The sequence below is a fragment of the Onychostruthus taczanowskii genome, unplaced genomic scaffold (assembly GCF_017590055.1).
Source record: "Onychostruthus taczanowskii isolate IOZ18803 unplaced genomic scaffold, ASM1759005v1 scaffold25, whole genome shotgun sequence".
Lineage (NCBI taxonomy): Eukaryota > Metazoa > Chordata > Aves > Passeriformes > Passeridae > Onychostruthus > Onychostruthus taczanowskii.
Genome location: NW_024499796.1, coordinates 6,011,520 through 6,031,964, shown reverse-complemented (window position 1 = coordinate 6,031,964; position 20,445 = coordinate 6,011,520). Strand labels below are relative to the sequence as shown.

Below are 20,445 nucleotides of genomic sequence, written 5' to 3'. Positions count from 1 at the left end.
GCAGCAGCGGGAGGGAAGCGGCGGTGTGGCGGCCGTGGCGCGGCAGCCGGAGCGATGCCGGGCCAGAAATCCTTCCGGCGGCGCAGGGAGGACGAGGAGGAGGAAGAGGAGGACGAGCAGCTCGCCGAGGAGGTCAGGTGGGTCGGGCGTCGGCGGGGAACCGGGCCGGGCGCAGCGGGAACCCCAGCGGCGCCCGGCCCTGCGGCGGTCGAGGGGCGGGACGGGACCCGTGCCTGCTGCGGCCCAGCAGCGCGGTGTCACGGCATCGTGTCGTGTCACATCGTCACGTACGGCTGTGCTGCGGGCGGTGACGTCACGTCACAGTGCCGTGTTGAAGCGCTGTGTTGTGGAGTGACGTCACAGTGTGCGTCACAGCCTTACAAGTTAGGGATTCCTCTCAGTTTAGGGAGAAACACTTGAGATTTCAATTCACCATCAACTTCTTCTGAGTCACTCATGCTTTGGCTCGTCCTTCCTAAACTGGCTTCTTCTTCAAGCCTTTCAGTGTTTGGTGCTGCCTTCCTCAGCTGAGGGAAGGCATCAGTAAGGAACAAATCCAGCAGGTGTCTTGTTTTTAGTTTTTTTTCCGATTGCTCAAATGCGTGGGATTGCTTAAATAAATAGAAAATACCTATTTAACTTGAAACCCAAAAAGTGCATGCTGATATGCAGAGGTTTAGGGCAATGTTGAATAGAAAATTCTAACTGCAGAAAATAAAATGAACTAATTAAAACCAAAGCATCAAGTACTAAGTCAAATGTATTTTCTTCTTTAGGTTAAAACTTGAGGAAGCCAAAGAAGTTCAGAGCCTCAGAAAGCGGCCCAATGGGGTGAGGTAAGGGATGTGGCACTGGGAGGGGAAATGGTGTTTTGTGCAGGGGTGGGATGTGACAGTCAGTTTCTCTCTTGTCATGTGCCTCTTTCCAGCACAAACTGTTATGTCAGACACTGCCAAAATTATGTTCCTGACAGAGGAGTTTCTGTGTTAAGGCCTGAGGATGGAAAAGACAGGGACACTTAGGGATAAAGCAGTGCAGTATTGTTGGTAGTGTTTTTCCTTCTGCTGAATTTTATCTTCTCTCTTTGTCTGCCTGACCAGTGCTGTAGCTCTGCTGGTGGGAGAGAAGCTGCAAGAAGAAGCCACACTTGTGGTAAGTGCTGGACAGTTCCATCCCCTCGGGGCTCAGATGTGATGGTGTGAGAACACTGACTGTGTGAGTGCAGCCTGGGGCAGGACTGGTTCACAGCTCAGTTCCTAAATGTTTCCTGTGGTTTTATCCAGATTTTGAAAACTAGCATTAAACTAAAGGGAAGCTTCAGGGGTTTTTGTTATTTCTTGTTTTACAGGATGACCCATTTAAGATAAAATCTGGGGGAATGGTGGACATGAAGAAGCTGAAAGAAAGAGGCAAGGACAGGTAAGTGCATGTAAGCTCTGAAAATCTCTCCCTGGACTAGTATTTAATGACAATAATGGCAATTAATTAGCTAGAGGTTGTGTCACTTTGAAGAGTTTCATATAATGCAGTCTGACCAGTTACTTTTGCTCTAACTTGTTAAATTACTTTTAAAAAAACCCACACCACACACCTCTCCCCAATTAATTAGCTAGAGGTTGTGTCACTTTGAAGAGTTTCATATAATGCAGTCTGACCAGTTACTTTTGCTCTAACTTGTTAAATTACTTTAAAAAAAAACCCATCACACACAGCTCTCCCAAAAAACCAAAACAATCAACAACAAAAATCTACCAAAACCTGTAAACATTGTGGTTTCCACTTAGGATTAATGAAGAGGAAGACCTGAACTTGGGAACTTCCTTCTCAGCAGAAACCAACAGGCGGGATGAAGATGCTGACATGTGAGTCGTGCTGTGTTGTGTCTCTGGTGTTAAATCAGCCTGGGTGGCAGCTCAACAGTTATTTTTTTTATGTTGGGGATTCTGAGTAGTCCCAGGACATCTTCCCAGTTCTCACTGAAAGTTTCCCTTGCCCTTTCACTTCCTGCCTCCTGGAGTTGAGAAGCTTTTTCATGGACAAAGCTAGGAGGTGCCAACCAGCCAGCTTGGCACTAAATCCCACTGGAGCCTTCCCTGCTGGCTGATAAAGACCTTGGAGGATCTGATTGTTTCTTGGACAATTAATTCTAGCTACTAATATTATCTGAGTGCTTTTGGAGAGATGATTCCTTCCTCTTTCCCAGCTGTCAGGACAGGGATGCAGCTGTGCTCCAGCAGTGCTGGAACAGAGTACAGGAACAGAATTAAATGCCCTGTCCTGAGGTATTTTCTGAGACCCCGATGAAGGAAGGAAATGATGAATCTGACTCCCATGTTCTTAGAAGGCTAATTTATTATTTTATTATTTATATAATATTAAAGAATGCTTAACTGAAACTATACTAAACTACAGTAAAGAATACAGAAAGGATACTTACAGAAAGCTATAAAGGTACTAATCAAAAACTCGTGACTCTCCCAGAGTCTCGACACAACTTGACCGTGATTGGTCATTAACTAAAAACAATTCACATTAAACCAGCTGTTGGATAAACAATCTCCAAACCACATTCCAAAGCAGCAAAACACAGGAGAAGCAAATGAGATAATATTGTTTTCCGTTTTCTCTGAGGCTTTTCGGCTTCCCAGGAGAAGAAATCCTGGCGAAGGTATTTTTCCAGAAAATATGATGGTGACACTGTCCCTTGTGTGCTGCTGTTTAGGATGAAGTACATTGAGACTGAGCTGAAGAAGAGAAAGGGAATTGTGGAGAACGAGGAGCAGAAGGTGAAGCTCAAGAATGCTGAGGACTCCCTGTATGAGCTGCCAGAGAACATCCGTGTCTCCTCTGCCAAGAAGACCGAGGAGATGTTGTCCAACCAGATGCTGAGCGGCATTCCTGAAGTGGACCTGGGGATTGAGTATGTGTTCCACAGATCTGTGGGTGCTGGCCAGCACTGGCAGCATGAGCAGCTGTCGGCTGGCAGAGCAGCACTGTGCCTGGATTGCACATCCCTAGTCTGGGATGGGGTGGGATGGAGCCTTGTTCTGGATTGGTCCTGCACAGCCCCAGGGCTCGGTGCAGCTCCATCCTGTGACTGCTGGGAAAAGGCTCCTCTGTGACCTGAGCCCAGCAGCTTTCTGGGCTGGGCTTTCTTGGCTGGGCTTTCTTTCAAAGATCCCTTTGTGTCCTGCACGGAAGCCATGCACCAAGATAGAAGCTTCCATTTTGCCTTTGAAACAAAGTGTCTGTTTCTGTAGCACTGCCTGCTCTCTCAAAAACTGCACCAGGTGCCACAGCAGTGCTGTTACTGTCCTCCAATCCCATGCACTTAGCACTTCTGGGCCTGCTGCCCTTCCTAACTATGAGTATTATGTTTTCTTCTAGTGCAAAAATAAAAAACATCATCTCAACTGAAGAGGCCAAGGCCAAGCTGCTGGCAGAGCAGCAGAACAAAAAGAAAGACAGTGAAACTTCCTTTGTTCCAACCAACATGGCTGTTAATTATGTCCAGCACAACAGATGTAAGTCTTGAGTGTTCCTCCTGACCCAGCTGGGACAGAGAAATTATGTATCCATGTATCAGTGTGTCAGGATTGCTTTTGTGGGGTGCTCAGATAGACCCTGTCTGGCCTAGTTTTTTCCTTCTGCCCATCAGCAAGGAGAGGGATGTATTTCTCATGGCTGGGCTTTCTGAACTCCCAGCTGACGCTGCCTCATAAATTTCAAGATGTTTCCTTTAAGCTGTGCCTTGTGTGCTGGAGATGATGGTGTGTGATGGAGAGACTCCAGTTTGCAGGCTGCCAGAGCAGACTGGGTGGCCAAGCAAACACAGACCTTATTGGACAGGAGATGGGAATTTAATTTCTGTGTGATGCTCTGATGCTGCAGACTTCTAAAGGAAAGGCAGCCTTCGGCCATGTCCTTCCATGCTTACAGGGGTGATGGGAATCGGGTTGGTGTGTTTTGATGGAAGTAAAGAGTGTTTGGGCCACTTGAAATAGCCCTGTTGAAATTTGCTCTGCCCCATCTTGCCTAATTAACCATAGAAAGCAATTCCAAGAAGGGTGGTTCTGAGTGTCTGTTCTTTCTGGTAAAGATGACTTGCAACAAAGGCCATAGAGATGTATCCACGTGGATAAGAGTGCTCCAGATAATATTCCTTACCTGATGTTTTGTTTCTTGCAGTTTATCACGAGGAGCTGAATGCGCCAGTGCGAAGGAACAAGGAGGAGCCAAAGCCGCGACCGCTGAGGGTGGGGGACACGGAGAGGCCAGAGCCTGAGCGTAAGTTCCACACCTGAATGGTTGTGAGGAGACACTGAAACTCTTCAGGGGTCTTGTACAGACAACAATCTGGCTCTGCTTTCCTCTTCTCTGAGTGCCTTGATGTGGTGGGAGTGGAGCAATCCAAGACCAAGAGCTGGTGCACCTCTAGATCACACCTGAAATTCTGGATGATGTCTGTAGACACGGACATCCATCCTCCAGCTCAGGGGTGGAGTGGTGAAGGTCACAGCTGAAGTGTTGCCAAAGCTATCTGACAAAGGTTTGGTGGAATAGCAAAGGTGTAAGGCAACAACCTCACATAGTGAGGGACTGTCTAAGGGAGGTGGCAGAGGTCAGGAAATCTGAATATATCCCTGTGACAGGACCGGGATATTAAAGTGTTTTCCCTTTCTTTTGAAGGGTCTCCTCCAAATCGCAAACGTCCCCTCAATGAAAAAGCCACAGATGATTATCACTATGAGAAGTTCAAGAAGATGAACAGGCGATACTGATCAAAGTGGACTGAAGCCTCTGGAGTTGTTCCTATTTTCCACCAATAAAGGATTTTGTGTCAATGACCTGCGATGGATGTTGGGAAGAGTCACTACCTTCAGATGCTGATGTTACCTATGAAGCTCTTCCTGTGTGATCTTGTAGTGAATCAGTTTGCAGGTGATTGTGAACTCTTTGGTTGGTGTAACTTTGTACATAAATATGTTCTTATAAATGAAGTTTTTTAATGGAAAATGAGCTTTCATGATTGGTAATTTTTAGTGAGATAACAAAGTGGCTTTTATAGATTTTCTTTTCACCATCTTAATACTAAAAAAAGAGATCCTTTAAAAGCAGCTATGCTGTTTGCTTTGTAAAGGTCTTGAGAGCTTGTCTTCTTGTCCACATGTCTTCCCCAGAAGTGCAGTGTGGGTGCTTGTAGTGAAAATTTGTAACTTGAAAATAGTAAAGTGGTTTTTAAGTTATTGTAGCATTTTTTCTTCTGGAATTCATGCTGATGGGTTTTTCCTGGTTTGTGGGTTTTGGTGGTGCTGATGGCCAGATTGTCCCATTGCTCAAAAGTGACAGCACCAGGGTAGGAAGGGACAACCTCAGATTTGACTTTTTCTCAGAGAAGGGGAAGAATTTCCATGCCAGGCCAGGGGTGAGTTTTCCCCTGAGCTCGTACCCTGTGTAGGTTAGCAGAATATCCCTTGAACAGGTAGCCTTAAGCTGAAACAGGGGAGATTAGGTTTGGATTCGATATTAGAAGCAAAATTTTTCACTGTTCTGGTGGTCAGGCTTTGGAATAGGCTACGCAGGGAGGTGGTGGAGCACCATTCCTGAGGCGTCAAGATGTGGCACTGGGTGGTGTGGCTTTTAGTGGTTATGGGGTTACAGTGGCAGTACTGGTTGGACATGATGATATTAAAGGTCTTTTCTAACCATGATGATTCTTTGATTCCTCTATTCTAACACCCGGCGACACGGCTACAGAATGTAATATTTAATAACAGCACTGCGCGAGGCCGCAGTCCCCTCCCGGCAGCAGCGGGTACCCGCCCCAACATGGCGGCGGCACCGCAGCCCCTCAGCGCCGGCCCCGCCCCTTCCCGCCCAAACATGGCGGCCGCCCCTCAGCGCCGGCCCCGCCTCCCCCCGCACCCGCCATGGCGGCGGCGGAAGCGGCGCCGAGGGGCGGAAGCGGCGGCCGGGCGGCTGGGCCGGGCGGGCAATGAAGCTGCGGCGGGGCACGCTGCGGGCGGCCCTGGCGTTGGTGCTGCTGCCGCTCCTCACGCCGGCCGGCGCCGTGGAACCCATCAGCGTGGGACTCGCCATCGCGGGCGCCGCTGCCTCGGCCCTCACCGGCTTCATCTCCTACCCGCGGCTCTACTGCTACTTCAGGGAGTGCTGCCTGCACCGGCACGACCCGCGCGCCGCCGCCGGTGCGGGACCGGGATGGGCTGAGGGGAGGTGGCGGGAGGGCGCCGGGGCAGCGCCGGGAGCCGGGCTGAGCCCGCGGGGCCTTCCCGGGGGCCGCCGCTGCAGCCCGGCCCTTTGGCCCCTGCCCGGGGCTGGCGGCCGCCACCGCGGGCGGCGCGACCCCGCGCCCGGCCCGCTCCCCGCCGCTGACGGTGTGCTCTCTCCATGCAGCTCTGCAGGAGAATTTGGACAAGAAGCTGTTCGGGCAGCACTTGGTGAGCAAGGTGGTTGTAAAAGCCGTGAGAGGCTTCTTGAACAATACCAACGCCAAAAAGCCTCTCGCGCTTTCCTTGCACGGGTGGACTGGAACGGGCAAAAACTTTGTCAGTAAGATCGTCGCCGAAAGCATCTATAAAAGAGGTCTGCAGAGTAAATATGTGCATCAGTTCGTGGCAACTTTACACTTTCCTCACGCTCACAGCATCAATCTCTACAAGGTAAGAATGAGCTGTGCTGCAATGAGTTATAAAAGTCAGGGCATGATCAGTACCTCAGACCTAGATGTTATTTTGTATACTAACATGTATGCTGTGTCAGTTTTGTGATCTCCTGTACAGAACTGTGTAGATCCTAACATCCATCAGGATTGCCTTTCCCGTGAATGTGAAGTTTTCTGTGTGTGTTTTGAGCCTCTCTTTAGGGAAGAGTGATATGGTTTAATTGTCGTTCTGCACTTTGCTTAGAGATGGGACTGATTTTAAGGATCAACACGATTCCTAGTTAGGTGATGTGTTGGTAGGCACTGCAAAAAAAACCAAATAGTTCATGACTCTGGGAAACAGCCCCAGGTTTGTCAGGCACCATGGCAAGCTCACACTGGCTCTCTGAGGCATCACTGACTATTGTACTGCACACTGAGCAGGTTATTTAGTTTTCTGTTAATCCATTTCCAAGCTGTAAAGCAAAATCACAAAATACTCTGCTGTCAGAAACGTACAGGTAAATGTATTTGGAATTGTCAGTTCTGTAGGCAGGGAGATAGCAGAAAGCAGTAGCTCAGATGTGTTTTATGGTTTTTTCTTTTTTTTGTTCTGACTTTGTTCACTGCTCAGTTTGAATGAGTACCACTGTCTTGTAGTACTGCATGTTGATAGTCAGTTTGTATGTGCTAAAAATGGGAACAGGATGCTCTACAAACCTGATTTCCAAATGGAGGAAATAGACATTTTCTCTTTTACAACTTATTTCCCCCCTTCTTTTAACTGAGCCATTTTGAAATGTAATGATGTTTTTCTGCATTTGCTGTGAGGTGAATACACTGGGGAAATTTGCTGCCTGAGGCAGTAGGAGGAACTATTGCTGCTTATCCCCAGTACACCTGCAGTTCAGGGACTGAGTAGAATAAATTAAAAAGTGATGAATCACTGAAAATAGTCAGAACAGTTATTTCTCATTCATCTACCAGCACATCAACCCCTTTCCCCCAGTTAATGCATTATTGATCTTGAATGAAATACTCAAGGTGAAAATGCAATGCTTAAGTGAGAGACTCTTTCAATGCAATAAAGCATTAGCCTTTCTGGACAACAGTGTTGTAAGAAAGACTTGTGATTGTCTTCATTTAACTTCTGATTGATTAAAACACAGTTTAATTTTGTTTCTCCTTGTGCCAGTGATGGCAGGTGCAATTTCTCACTGCTGCTGCCAGGTAGCAAATTTAATATTGCTTATATTAAGGTTGTTTAGACCACAGTGCTGCCAAAAGTCATCATCTGATTTGTCAGAGCTTGGCTTTGTGTGCCTGTTCCTTGGTGGGACCCATTTTTTGTCCTCCTGTGCACTTTAATTTTTGCTTTTCATAGGAATATCTAGGAGTATTTCTGCTTCTCCCATCCTGTCTCTTGGTGTCTTAGAATTTTTCAGCATGAGATTTTGTTGAGGTTTCATTTATAGCTTGTAACCATATTTTAGTCAAGAAGCCAAAGCTATCAAAATGACACCACTGAAACAACTCCTTCAGGACAAGGTTCCATAAACAGAAAGTGCTATTTTTTTTTCTGTCTTTTCAACACAAACTCTTTCAGCATCTTTCACTTTTGTGGCACTCAGGACCAGCTGCAGTCGTGGATTCGGGGAAATGTGAGCGCCTGTCCCCGGTCACTCTTCATTTTTGATGAAATGGATAAAATGCACGCAGGGCTCATTGACTCAATCAAGCCCTTCCTGGACTACTATGAGCTGCTGGATGGGGTGTCCTACAGACAAGCCATCTTCATCTTCCTCAGGTAAACAGTGCCTTCTCAGGGTTGCTGTTCTGTACACTCCGTGCTTTTACTTCATAACTTCAACTTTTAAAACTACCCCCAGCTGCAATCTCTGTTTTCTCTTTACTTAGCAATGCAGGAGCTGAAAAGATAACAGAGGTAGCACTAGATTTCTGGAGAAATGGGAGGAGAAGGGAAGATATCCAGCTCACAGATATCCAAAATGCACTCTCCGTGTCTGTCTTCAACAACAAAAATAGTGAGTAAAGCTGGAATTTGAGGTGGTGAAAGTTACACAAAAGGGATGGGCTGCATTTAGCTTAATTTTTACAAGCTATGGTTTCTTCTTGATGTGGCCTCCAGTTTTTGGCTTGTGAGGAGCAAAAATGCAGTTTTGGAGCCTGCAGTTGGCTCCCAGGATGGGTGAAGATTCAGGAGCTCAGTGTGCTCCTTGGCCACCAGCCTGTTTGCTGCATGTTTTGGGGGAAGTGCTTCACAGGTTTCCTCACACAGAACTTCTGGTGAAAAGGGGTAAATTTAGCATTGGATGAAAACTCACTGTACTTCTTAAAGAGTTTAGATACAAGCTCCAAAAAAAGGAATAAGAAATCTGGTCTGGGAGAGCTGATAAGAGAGAAAATCTCTAGGTGAGAGAGGGAAAGGTATGAGACCAGCACCTGGAGAGCAAGGCTCAAGTCAAAATTCATTCATTCAGCCTAAAGGACCACATTTATGTGTCTGTCCAAAATTTTATGCACAAAGTAACCTGAGAGGGGGCTTGTATTGACTTGTGCATTATGGTGCCTAAAATCCTAGGAGAATTCTTAGCTGTGATCTGCCCCTTGCTCCCATTCAACCCGTGGTAGTGTTTAACTGGAGAAATACTAACAAACCTCTTTCCCTTCACAGGTGGATTTTGGCACAGCACCTTGATTGACAGAAACCTCATTGACTACTTCATTCCTTTCCTGCCTCTGGAATACAAACACGTGAAAATGTGTGTCAGGGTTGAGATTGAGTCTCGTGGCTATGCTGTGGATGAAGACATTGTGAGCAGGATAGCTGATGAGATGACCTACTTCCCCAGAGAGGAGAGAATCTATTCAGATAAAGGATGTAAAACTGTGGATGCAAAGCTGGATTATTATTATGACTTCTAATGCTTTATTGCTACAACGTGCAAAGAAGCAAATTTAACTTAATCACAAAGTGGGGGACCTGAGACATTTCATTTTTAAGTACTTTTTAAAGAAAGGAACACTATTTTTTAACTGGTGTGTAAATAAGCAGCAGTGCCTCTGCATTTTTGTCACCATCACAGCTCCAGAGTGCTTCAGCCTTGTGCTGTGAAGGTAAGAAGGAACTGCTTTGGGAATTCCTGGATCTGGCAAGGCTCAAAACTCTTGAATCATGTGGCGATCTTCGGAACCCTTTGGCAGATTCTTGACAGGTATAGAAGGACTGAGACTATAACCTAATTTTAATTTGATTTTGCACTGATGTGAATGATCTCTAAACAATATTGAGAATTTTTAATCAAAGTTCCTGTGTCTCTGAAAGCCTTCATTGGTCCTGTGTGGGAATATGCATTAAAAATAGAACATGTGTCTTTTTGCCTTCAACAGCTTGGGCCCAGTAAAGATAAAGGGGGGATTCTGGAATTTAAAAATCTGGGCATACAGTGCCATTGTCTTTTTCAAAACTGATGTATAATCTAGTCTCCTATGTGTCAAACCAAGAACATAAAACTCTTTGTTGTGAATAGTGCTCAGAGAGCAGACTTAATATCACAAGGAAGTGAGTTAAAATCCTTAAATGCCACACTGGTGTACTTAGTTCCTGTTTTAGGTTAGTCTTCATGTTGCCCACAGCATGCTCTCCCAGGAGTGATCTCAGGAGGGAGAACTGTGCTCTGGGAGTGGTGAGTCAGCTTCTTGGAAAAGCTGCAACGTCATGGGAAATGTATACAGATTAAATTTTACACCATGGAGATTGAAAAGAGGTTTCTCCACTTAAATGTTGAATTCAGGGGTCAGCTTGCAGGGGTTTCCCTTTTTCATTTTCTCACCATACTGTGTGCCTTTGAGGCAGGGATGGAGGCAGATCTAAAGGCATTTGGAAAAAAAAAACCCATAAAGTGTGTCCACTGAAGTTACTGTGAAGGGTGTCAGACTTGTTTCTGAATGTGAGCACTGCAGAGGCTTTTTACATTCCAGTTGCTGTTCAAAATAAACTTTTCTCATCAGAAATGTATTTCTTAGCTACCTTCTGGTGTTCTTTGCTTTCAGTGCTCTGATATTAATTTTGCACAAATTTTCTCCATGTTGAGGAAGAGCACACTGCATTCCTGGCTGTTCCAGCTGTGCTTGAGTACAGGTTCTGCTTCTGCAGTTCAAAGGGCAGAGGTAGGAGGAGATGTGACTCTGCTATCTGGTGAAACAAATCAAGCTTGGAATGGAAACTGCACTTCTGGACTGTTGATACTAATTACAGCCATGTGGTTTTTGTAGAGGCAGACTTCCTGGATGCATGTGTGCTCAGTAAGGATGAACTTGTCTTGTACAGACCAGTTTAAAACTGTGCTGCTTATCTCCTCCTCCCACTGTGGTAACACTGCCTGAACACTGCAGGCTCTGTTTGAAGCCACCCACATTTTCAGTGGCAGCATCTTGGAGTTTACTCTGCAAGAGGAAAAAAAACAGGGCCAGTGAGGCTCCAACTGTCCATTTGCTCTGAAGGCGTGTGATATGCAAATTATCAATCTTATTATTTGCCAGCAAATGAGTGCTTTGAACTCAGGTATTTATCTTTGACTTCCTGATTATAGCAAATAACTGGGTAATGGGAAAAAGCAGATGTAATGATGATAAACTTGTCCTGTGGTGTGGTACCAAGAGAATCAGTACAACCAAGCTGTCTTGTGGCTCTTCCAGAACTACCTTAGTTCTGCTTTGGGTGCCAATGCAGCATCAGTACAAGTATTTGATGTGCATTGCTAGCCAGTATTTCTCACAGCCCTGAATGGCCCAGGGTAGATGGAAGCTTCCTCTGGAGAGCAGGAATGATGTGGAAAGGGTGGAGACTGCCTCTGTTTAAACAATCTCTTGTTCTGCAGACCTGGCCCAGCTTCATCTGGGTAAAAGACAGCTGTGCTTGAAATCACTCCCAGATTTGATCCTTCTCATCCTGTTGTTATCCTCCCCTGTATGGTTTCAGAGCTAAGGTCCTCACTCCTTGCTATGTCTGGGTAACTTTGGCCATTATTTAATAGGCCATTTAAAGCTGGATCAGACAACTTAAAGGCAAATGTCATGAGAGAAAGGCCTGCTGCTCAAAGAAACAGTCCTTTGGCCAGGAGAGAGGAGCTGAGCAGTCCCAAGAGTGAATTCTGTTCTTGCCAGAGTCCAGGACAAGCAGCTGCTGCTTTAGTTCAGCTTTCTGCAGGGAGTTTTCTGAGATCTCACACTGCTGATAAAATCAGAGGCTGTGGTTTAAATCCACTGAAATAGAAGTGCTGCTGTCCTGCCAGCCAGAGCAGCTGGCCCCAGAGCCTGGTGTGCCCAGGGAGGACAAGCAGCTGAGCTGTCCCAGGAGTGCAGAAGTCCAAGTGAACAGCAGAGCCTGTGCTTCCCAGGCAGCTCCCTGACATTCCCTGGTGCATCCTCAGAGCCCAGCACTGGGTCACAGCTGACCCTTCAGTGAGGTGTGAGCTGCTGCCAACAGCTGCCCCACACTTACAAAGGAAGTGTAACAGAAACGTGCAGTGCAGCTTTCTAGTACTTTCCTATATCTGAAAATGATTAACCAAGAGAGAAGAAGTAACTTAGGATTTATTCCAACTGCAGTACAGTAGTATTTAGTGTTTTGAAATAGCACAAATATTTTCTTTTTGGAGTAAGTGAAACTGGATGCAGCATATACAACTACGAATAAATCAGTTAGTAGGGAAAACATCACACTGAAAAGTGACAGTCCAATGTCCCAAGGTTAATGGCTTGCTAGTGTTTGGCTCTGGAGATTGCATCACTGTGAACAGTTTGCCAACGTTTGACAAACTCCAGTGGGGCTGTAAAAGGCAATCAACACTTTAAATTTAGAGTTTAACATGAGCGCTAAACTCTCTGTTGTAATTTGAATTAACATAATTGTAATGAGACCTATAATTAACATTACCTCTTAAAGGAAGTTTAAGAGCAAGTGAGGGAATACACGATGCAGCATAAAAACAGCCCCCTCCCTTGTACCAATTTAAAACCACAGTACAACCAGCGAAGTGAAAGGCACTTCTGTCTTGCATTACAACATTCCATACACAAGCGTTGGGAGACCAAGAGTTAAAGCTTGCAACAGTGTTTAAAACCCAGCCTCCCCACTGGGTGAAGGTTAAATTGATCTTTCCCAGCTTCTTAACTCATCACTCACCCTTTCACACAGGCATTCTTTTATAAAACATATCTAACTAGTGAGGCTTGTTGCTGTTGCTTACACTTCAGCATAAAAATACGCTATTAAAAATAATTTCTTCAATTCAAGTGTCTTCCAAGCAAGGTGAGAATAGCATTATCCACACCTTGACCAGTAGGAGCAGCAGGGAGAGACTACTAAAGACCTCACAGACTTCAGGTCCAGGAGCCCACACAGATTAATCTGACAAACTACAACAGTTGAATTCTCATTATTGCTTTTTCTGCTTAAGTACAAAAGACTGGCCTATTATGTTGTAACAGATCTCTCAGATGGGTCCCTCAGTTTAGAAAGACCTGGAGTCACAAATTTACTTAGCCCCTTTAAAGAATACTTTAACAATTTATTTTTCCCAAAAGAAACATGGGGCAAGCTCTTACTTCCTCTTCCCCTGCCCTCTCTCTATTATTTGTTACAAGATTTCTAGGAGCTCATAATGACTTCCCATATTACTGTACTAGGAGATGTTGGATGTGCCCAGCTGAGGCATAGGAAGATTTCCACCGTGTCATCTTCTTACTGCAATGCACCAAGGATTTCACCCTTGCAGACATGATCACAGTTCAGAACAAAGCACACATCCCTCCATTTCACTGTGAATGTGAACAGGACCGTGTACATGGAACAGAGTACAACTATCTGGAAAAACTCCTCTTGTTTTCCTTTGTTCCAATCCAGCATATGTGGAAAGAGGAATTAAATACTTTATAATCCCAGCACTTGGAAGACTAAAGCAGGAGAGGCTGTATCCAGTGCTGTGTGTCACACTAGAAATTCTCTATAGACTAAAAGAAAACTAAAGGGGGCAACACTGGGGTACCAGCCAGTTCAGAGATGAACAGGCTGGATGGGACTATGAGTGACCTGATTCAATGGAAAGTGTCCCTGCCCATGGCAGAGGATGGCACAAGATGATCTCTAAGTCCCAATTCTACATTAAGTTAAAAAAAAACCAACCAAACACACAAGCTACAAAGCCCATACAGCTCACTCTGGTATTTTCACCATACTCCCTGCAACAGTAAAAAAGTGTAAGTGCAAATACACAGGTTTCCAAAAGCTCTGGAAGTGCTGTGGAGACTCAAAGTGGAAATCAAGCCCTGGTGTTCGTATCTCTCATCACAAGGTCTTCGTGAATATCCAGCTTGGCCTGTACAGTCTTGCAGCCTTTATCAGAGTAGATCCTCTGCTCCTTGGGGAAGTAGGTCATCTCATCAGCCACTTCCTGAACAATCTTCTCATCCACAGCATAGCCACGGGCTGCCATTTCAGCCCTGACACACATCTTCACATGCCTTTGCTCCAGGGGCAGGAAAGGGACAAAGTAGTCAATAAGGTTCCTGTCAATGATGCTGCTGTGCCACAGCCCACCTGGATAAATTGGGAGGGGAAAAAAAATAAGGAGGTTTTCTAAACTTGATCCTGCATATGACAGGATCCACAAGCCAGGCTGGATTCACAGAGTAGTTTGTCTCAGCCACTGAGGAATGAATTTCCCATTTTTGGGGTAAAGTGACTTACTATTCTTGTTGTTGAAGACTCCTACAGAGAGCAAGGGCTCCAGGTCTTTCAGCTGAATATCTTCCCTGCGCTTGCCACTTGTCCAGAAGTCAAGAGCTGCTTTGTTAATTAAATCACCACCTGCATTGCTGAACATAAAAGAAAAACGTACAGTGGTGAAAAACAGACACAACTGAACCAGAATTTCTTTTGCAGCCTGTTACACAAGTTGCTAATTTCCTTGATATCAAACAAATCATCAAAAAGAATCCTGTAAGCCAAAATATAGGGAAAATCTCCAGTTCTTTAAGTAGCCATCAGTGTGTGGTGGGTTGCCCCCAGCCAGCAGCCAAGCACTTACACAGACACTTGCTTACTCCCTCCTGCCTCAGAGGGATGGAAGGAGAAAATAGGAAGAACAAAAGTCTGAAGACTTGTGGGTCAAGATAAAGATAGTTTAATAGGAGGAGAAAAAAAACCCAAGGAGGACTAAGGAAATCACTCACCACCCCCACAGTCAGAGCAACACCCAGGCAAATGCTGAAGAACCATCACCTTAAAGATGAAATCCCACTTTTTTCCCCACTCCTGTTTTTATTACTGAGCATGGCATGCCACAGTATTAAATATCCTCCTGGGCACTTCAGGTCAGCTGTCCCAGCTGTGTCCCCGCCCATCCTCCTGCCCATCCCAGCCTAGTGTGGGAAAAGCTTTGCAAACATCATCCAGAAATGGGCAAAACACTGGTGTGCTATCAACACTGTCAGAGCCACAAATCCCAAACAGCACCAGACCAGCTGCTCTGAAGATATTTAACTCCATGCCAGCAAGGTCCAGTACTTGGTACACCCATCCCAAAATGTGAACTCTCTTATGTCCTGTGCTCTGGGCCAGCTTCATGAGCTCAGGACGCTGCAGTGGCCATGCACAGCATCAGACCTGCTCCACTACAGCCACAGGCACATTGTCTTTGCACAGTTTCATTCAGTATCTCAAAAATAACAGAAACTGATGCCACAGACCTGAGGAAGATGAAGATGGCTTTCCTGTAGGACACCCCATCAACCTCCTCATAATAGTCTAAGAAGGGCTTGATGGCATCAATGACACCTGGATGCATTTTGTCCATCTCATCAAAAATGAAGACAGAGGAGGGACAGGCACTGACATTGCCTCGAATCCAGTTCTGCAGCTGTTCCTGGAACAAGAGGTTGAAAGCCACTGAAAAACAAGGTCTTCACTGGATGTACTGCAAGATTCTCGCATATGACAGATTCTGGGGACACACTATCAAATTTCAGTATCTCACACTCACTGGCTGGTGAATGAAAGAGGAAAAAACCAATAAAATGGTATCATCCAACACATGCAGACCAATGTCCAGCCAGAGTTAGAGCAACAACCACCTTGGAAACCAATGCTCCCCCATATTTTCCTTCTTCAACCCCCATTTCTACGGCTGAGCATGACAGCATATGGCATGGAATATCCTTTTGGCCAGTGGGGGTCAGCTGTCCAGGCTGTGCCCCCTCCCCATCTCTTGCCAACCCCAGCCAGTTCAATATGAGAGGGAAAAACCAGCAAGCTTTGAAGCTGTGCAAGCAGTACTGTAACAGCCAAAACACCGCTGTGTTCTCAATATTATCAACACTGTTTCAGTCATAAATGCAAAACAAGGCCCCGCGGGGGCTATGAGGAAGATTCCTTCCATCCCGGACAGCCAGGATAATGCAGCTGGAACAAGAAACTCTCCTCGCAGCGAGCACGGGAATCAGCAGATGGCATCAGTGAGAGGGTAGCGCTAGGAAATGGAAACTATCTCGGGTTTGATTTCTCGCCTTTTACTTTATGCATGAACTTCCCCTTCTGTCTCTCCTAAGCTTTAGAATTCCCAGCTGCACACCTCCAGCTGTCAGGAATATGAATCAGAATATTCTCACTTAGAAGAGACCCACAAGGATCATCGAGTCCAACTTTTAAATGAACGGCCCATAGGGGGATCGAACTCACAACCTTGGCGTTATCAGCATCATGCTGAACTGAGCTCATCCCAGATGGAACCTGCGGGAGATGTGAGGGGTTCCGGCACCCACTGGGGGCAACCGGGCCACCTCCTGCCCCTCCTCACCTTGTACAGCTTCACCTGGTCGTGGTGGGGGAAGTGCAGGGTGGCCAGGAAGAGATGGACGAACTTGCTGCGCAGGCCGGCGGGGTGGACCTGCTCCGCCAGGATCTGGCTGAGGAAATTCTTGCCGGTGCCGGCCCAGCCGTGCAGCGACAGCATCAGCGGCTTCTTGGGGCTGGGGTTGTTGCTGAAGCCCAGCACCGCCTTCAGCACCACGTCCTTGGCCAGGTGCTGCCCGAAGAGCCTGCTGTCCAGCTGCGCCTTCAGCGCTGCGGGGAGAGGCACAGCTCAGCACCGCCGGTCACCGCGCACGCCCCGGGCCGCGCTGCCCAGCGACCGGCCGAGCCCCCCGCCCCCGCCGTACCGCTGGCGTTGAGGCGCTGCCCGGCGCGGGGGCAGCACTCCACGTAACTGCAGTAGAACCTGGGGTGGGACAGGTAGCCGGTGAGCGCCGAGGCCACGCCGATGGCCAGGCCCACGCTGAGCGGCTCCAGCGCCGCCAGCCCCGGCAGCAGCACCCACAGCAGCGGCACCGAGCGCGCCATGGCGGCACCGAGCGCGCGCGCCGCGCCCACCGCGCCTGCGCGCCCGCGCGCCCCCGCCCCGTGAGGGGACGCCGCCATCTTTGTGCCGGGCAGAGCTCCCGAGCCCCGGGGATGCAGCGCGTCACCTGCTGCCGGCTCCGCCGGGAAATTAAACCTCCAATTCCGCCTTTCTAGTGTTAGGAAGGCGTTACTTTAGTCTGGCCAGGCCGGCCACGTTGCAGCCTCCACACAGACACAAAGTTTTTTTTACTTATTTATACCTTTTTAGCAAGCAAGGAAATTAGTGCTTATCGGTGCTAAATTGCATCATTTTCTTTCATTAGTTACTATTCTACCTTCTATTGACTATTGATTTCTCGCTTCTTGTGCTAATTAGGCTATAATTTTGGTCTTTTTAGTATCTTTTTCCTCTGATAGGGACTTTACAATGCAGAAACGGAGTCTGTGCTAGTCTCCTACAAAATAGTTTCTACAAAATGTCCTCGTGGTCCATAATGTCTACATTTCGGGTGATCACCCTCAACAATACCTATTTCTCTCTCAGGCTTTGTTCATTGAGGCATATCAAGAGTTAGCTTACCAAAATGTAAAGTCTCGGTATTTTTCCAAGCTGTGTTCCCTGCCTGTTGATTCGTGTCATTGGCACCACCGGGAAGAGCCTGATCCACCTTCGTGGATATTTAGATATTTATACACATTGATGAGGTCTATCAGTGGCATCTGCCACCCTGATGGTGCCATAAACCCGCACAGCCCATTTCTGCCAATACAAACCGAGAAATCAGCAAGGAAAATGCTCCCGTACTGCTCAGAGAAGCAAGAGACACAGCTTCTTGTGGGATAAGGAACAAGGTTAATCTGCTTTGTAATTATAGTGATATATTAGATCTCTGCCTGGCAGAGCCGCTGTGGGTGGCGACCCTTACCTTCCACAAGCCCACCAAAGGAAGCTCTCACCACCCTGCGAAGGAACACCAGCTTGTCCCCCTTGCCCTTACCACTGCCTTACCTTTGAAGTTCACAGTGACATTCCTCTTGCAGCACTCCTGGAAGCGGCACTTGAGCCAGGAGTCGGAGGACAAGAGATGCCAAGCCATGACAGCGCTCCCCGCAACCACTGAAACGCTGAGAGGGTCAAAAGCCGGCGTCAGAGTGGGCACAAGAGCAAAGATTACTGCAGCCTTCAGGAGCTTCATGGTGGGAGCTGCCAGCCAGCCTGGCTCAGCAGGAAAAGAAACCAAAACAGAAAGTGCAGAAAAACTTCCTGGAGCTCGGAGCTGCTGAAGGGGCTGGAAGCCAAGTCTCCTGTAAGCTGGAGGTGTTAATGAGTTAACAGACTTATCACGCTGCTCCAGGAGAACTGAGAGTGTTGTGAACAGAGCACTGCATAGGCACAGTGAGAGTTTCACCAGAACAACCCCAGCTCTGATGGGAGGAGGACTGGAACCTCTCAGCTTCTTAACCAAGGTGCTATTTGGGCTGGTGATTAACGGAGAACACAGAGATGCTTGTTTTGGGCTTAATTGCGAGTGGTTGTGCACACAACGTTACACAGCCCGAGGATTACTGTAGCAGTGCTTAGGGCTCTGCAATTCGCAGCACTGAACGTGTCAGAAAGCTGCTGTATAAAACCAAGTCCTCAGAGCAGATTTTTTTTTTTATTTGTCTTGACAACTTCACTATCTCCCCACCACCAAAAAAAAAATCCCCAGAAAACAAACAAAACAAACAAACAAACAAAAAACCCACAAAAAATCCAAAACAAAACAATCCCCCCCACCCCGTGTTTGCAAACAAGAACAGACAGCAGAAAAGGGTTTGTTTTCTCAGCAGACACCTTTTTTTCATTAAATAAAGTTGTGAAACGCACTTTTCAGCAATTCCCATTTTATTTTTTTAAAATCTCGTTGGAGAAACGCTGAGCAGCGTTATTTGGCATTCAAAACACCTGCTCAAGATTCGGCGACTGCCTTGGCAAGGGAGCCCAGTGCTGCCGACTGCCGAGCACGGGAAGCGCCCTTGCTCCCTGCTGGAGAATCCAGGCTGTCAGCTGCCGCCGAGCTCTGCGGGGGCACAGCTCAGACCCTCGGTTCCCCGTTCCAAGGCTGAAATGGGGTTTCATTCCTGGGTTTGCCCAGGTGTCCTCCAAGCCCTTGGGTGTGCTGCCAAAAAAAGAAGGAGCTGGGCTTTCCAGGGCTTTCCTGCTGCTATCTCCACTTGGACACCCAGAGAGTCCAGAGGCAGGGAACTGGCAGTGGGATATGCAGGATTCAGTGTCGCCTGGGCTCGCCTCGAGCTCTCTTGGAGACAAACAAATTTTATAAAGGTGGTTTAATATCGCTGAAAAAGCTGGGAATTCTCCAGTCACCTCCTTCCTGTGCATCTGTCCGTGCTGAACACTAGATGGGGCGTCAGACACAGGGTTTGGTCCATGCCAGAACAGCTTCTGCAGAGAACTGAGTCATGTTTGAGAAAAACAGAGAAGTGTGGACGCCCATCTGCAGAACTGACAACTGGTGTTGTGAAACGTGATTTCTTGGGATACACAGTAACCCAGCCCGCGGCTGCTGAGGGATCACAGAGAGCCAGAGCTGTGGGCCGTTCCAGCAAAACAGCAAAAGTCATCCTACAAAGGAAGGTGGAGGGTTTGGATAAAGAAATCAGGCTGTTCAGCTGGGATCTGCAGATTCTCGTCTGTCCATCTGATTACAGTGGAAGTGTTGCCTTTTATTTATTTCATTACAATGTGAGCTGGTTGCCTTGCTCACCTCTCGGGCTTCAGCAGGTATTTCACCATTCCCCTGCAGAATCAGCGTGGTCCAACAAACACAGACGTGGACTGTCACCCCTGAATCTCTCTGGGATAAAGGGTAGTGCCATGTTGTGTCTTGCAAAGGGTGAATCAGTTTCATAGCAGAGTCTTTTCTGACTGATGTATGAAGAGGGTGAGATGTCCTGAGCAAATTTTTTATGATGCTTTTGTGTGTTTTCACAAGGTCTCAACAGCTTGGAAGGGACTGCATCTCCCAAAACACAGACGGGAAATGCAAAGTGATATGCCAGAAACAGCACAGAGAAGGAGAATTACCTCATCTGCAAAAAGAAGGGATGAGATACATCTATAGATCTTCTCCTTTCCATGTGGGAGGGAGGTGGCATATATTTCCTATACAACCATAGGACGTATGCTGCATAACAGGTACCAGATGGGTGTTTAAATAATCTTCAGCTGCTGCATGTCATGCTGTTATCTCATTATCCGTTACAAGTTAAATGGGTTCAAGCTGGGCCTGGACATGGACGAGATGTCTAATAGTGGTGGTGAGGCTGACATTGATGGCAATTTCCTTGAACAGCAGTCTGG

The 20,445-nt window shown here is 47.0% G+C and overlaps 3 protein-coding genes across 4 annotated transcripts; 2 read left to right on the top strand and 1 right to left on the bottom strand.

The window, feature by feature from the left end:
• The first annotated feature begins 6 nt into the window (after positions 1–6).
• CUNH9orf78 (chromosome unknown C9orf78 homolog) lies at positions 7–5,251 on the top strand. Its single transcript, XM_041406862.1, has 9 exons — positions 7–137; positions 777–836; positions 1,101–1,152; positions 1,349–1,419; positions 1,785–1,862; positions 2,723–2,920; positions 3,388–3,524; positions 4,189–4,287; positions 4,690–5,251. Exons 1-9 carry the CDS (start codon positions 55–57, stop codon positions 4,779–4,781), a joined length of 870 nt encoding a protein of 289 aa, XP_041262796.1. The 5' UTR covers positions 7–54; the 3' UTR covers positions 4,782–5,251.
• A 134-nt stretch (positions 5,252–5,385) lies between these two features.
• On the top strand, positions 5,386–10,700 carry LOC121337053 (torsin-1A-like). The gene is made up of 5 exons (XM_041406861.1): positions 5,386–6,206; positions 6,415–6,680; positions 8,293–8,468; positions 8,579–8,706; positions 9,357–10,700. The coding sequence occupies exons 1-5, from the start codon at positions 5,996–5,998 to the stop codon at positions 9,605–9,607; spliced, it is 1,032 nt and encodes a 343-aa protein (XP_041262795.1). The 5' UTR covers positions 5,386–5,995; the 3' UTR covers positions 9,608–10,700.
• A 1,561-nt stretch (positions 10,701–12,261) lies between these two features.
• Positions 12,262–18,319, bottom strand: TOR1B (torsin family 1 member B). Of its 2 annotated transcripts, none has more exons than XM_041406825.1 (5): positions 18,091–18,319; positions 16,540–16,805; positions 15,434–15,609; positions 14,433–14,560; positions 12,262–14,282 (listed from the first exon to the last, which is right to left on the bottom strand). In XM_041406825.1, the coding sequence occupies exons 1-5, from the start codon at positions 18,275–18,277 to the stop codon at positions 14,005–14,007; spliced, it is 1,035 nt and encodes a 344-aa protein (XP_041262759.1). In that variant the 5' UTR covers positions 18,278–18,319; the 3' UTR covers positions 12,262–14,004. The 2 variants fall into 2 exon arrangements, with proteins under 2 accessions (XP_041262759.1, XP_041262760.1); XM_041406826.1 differs by lacking the exon at positions 18,091–18,319 and adding an exon at positions 16,901–17,099.
• Between the last annotated feature and the right edge of the window lie 2,126 nt (positions 18,320–20,445).

Coding starts and splice junctions, on each gene's coding strand:
- CUNH9orf78 (XM_041406862.1), top strand. CDS start 55: ATGCCGGGCCAGAAATCCTTCCGGCGGCGCAGGGAGGACGAGGAGGAG. Junction 138..776: donor CAGCTCGCCGAGGAGGTCAG/GTGGGTCGGGCG, acceptor TTTCTTCTTTAG/GTTAAAACTTGAGGAAGCCA. Junction 1,863..2,722: donor CGGGATGAAGATGCTGACAT/GTGAGTCGTGCT, acceptor GCTGCTGTTTAG/GATGAAGTACATTGAGACTG.
- LOC121337053 (XM_041406861.1), top strand. CDS start 5,996: ATGAAGCTGCGGCGGGGCACGCTGCGGGCGGCCCTGGCGTTGGTGCTG. Junction 6,207..6,414: donor CGACCCGCGCGCCGCCGCCG/GTGCGGGACCGG, acceptor CTCTCCATGCAG/CTCTGCAGGAGAATTTGGAC. Junction 6,681..8,292: donor ACAGCATCAATCTCTACAAG/GTAAGAATGAGC, acceptor TGTGGCACTCAG/GACCAGCTGCAGTCGTGGAT.
- TOR1B (XM_041406825.1), bottom strand. CDS start 18,277: ATGAAGCTCCTGAAGGCTGCAGTAATCTTTGCTCTTGTGCCCACTCTG. Junction 16,806..18,090: donor TGTCACTGTGAACTTCAAAG/GTAAGGCAGTGG, acceptor CTCTCCCCGCAG/CGCTGAAGGCGCAGCTGGAC. Junction 14,561..15,433: donor GCCATCTTCATCTTCCTCAG/GTCTGTGGCATC, acceptor TTTTATGTTCAG/CAATGCAGGTGGTGATTTAA.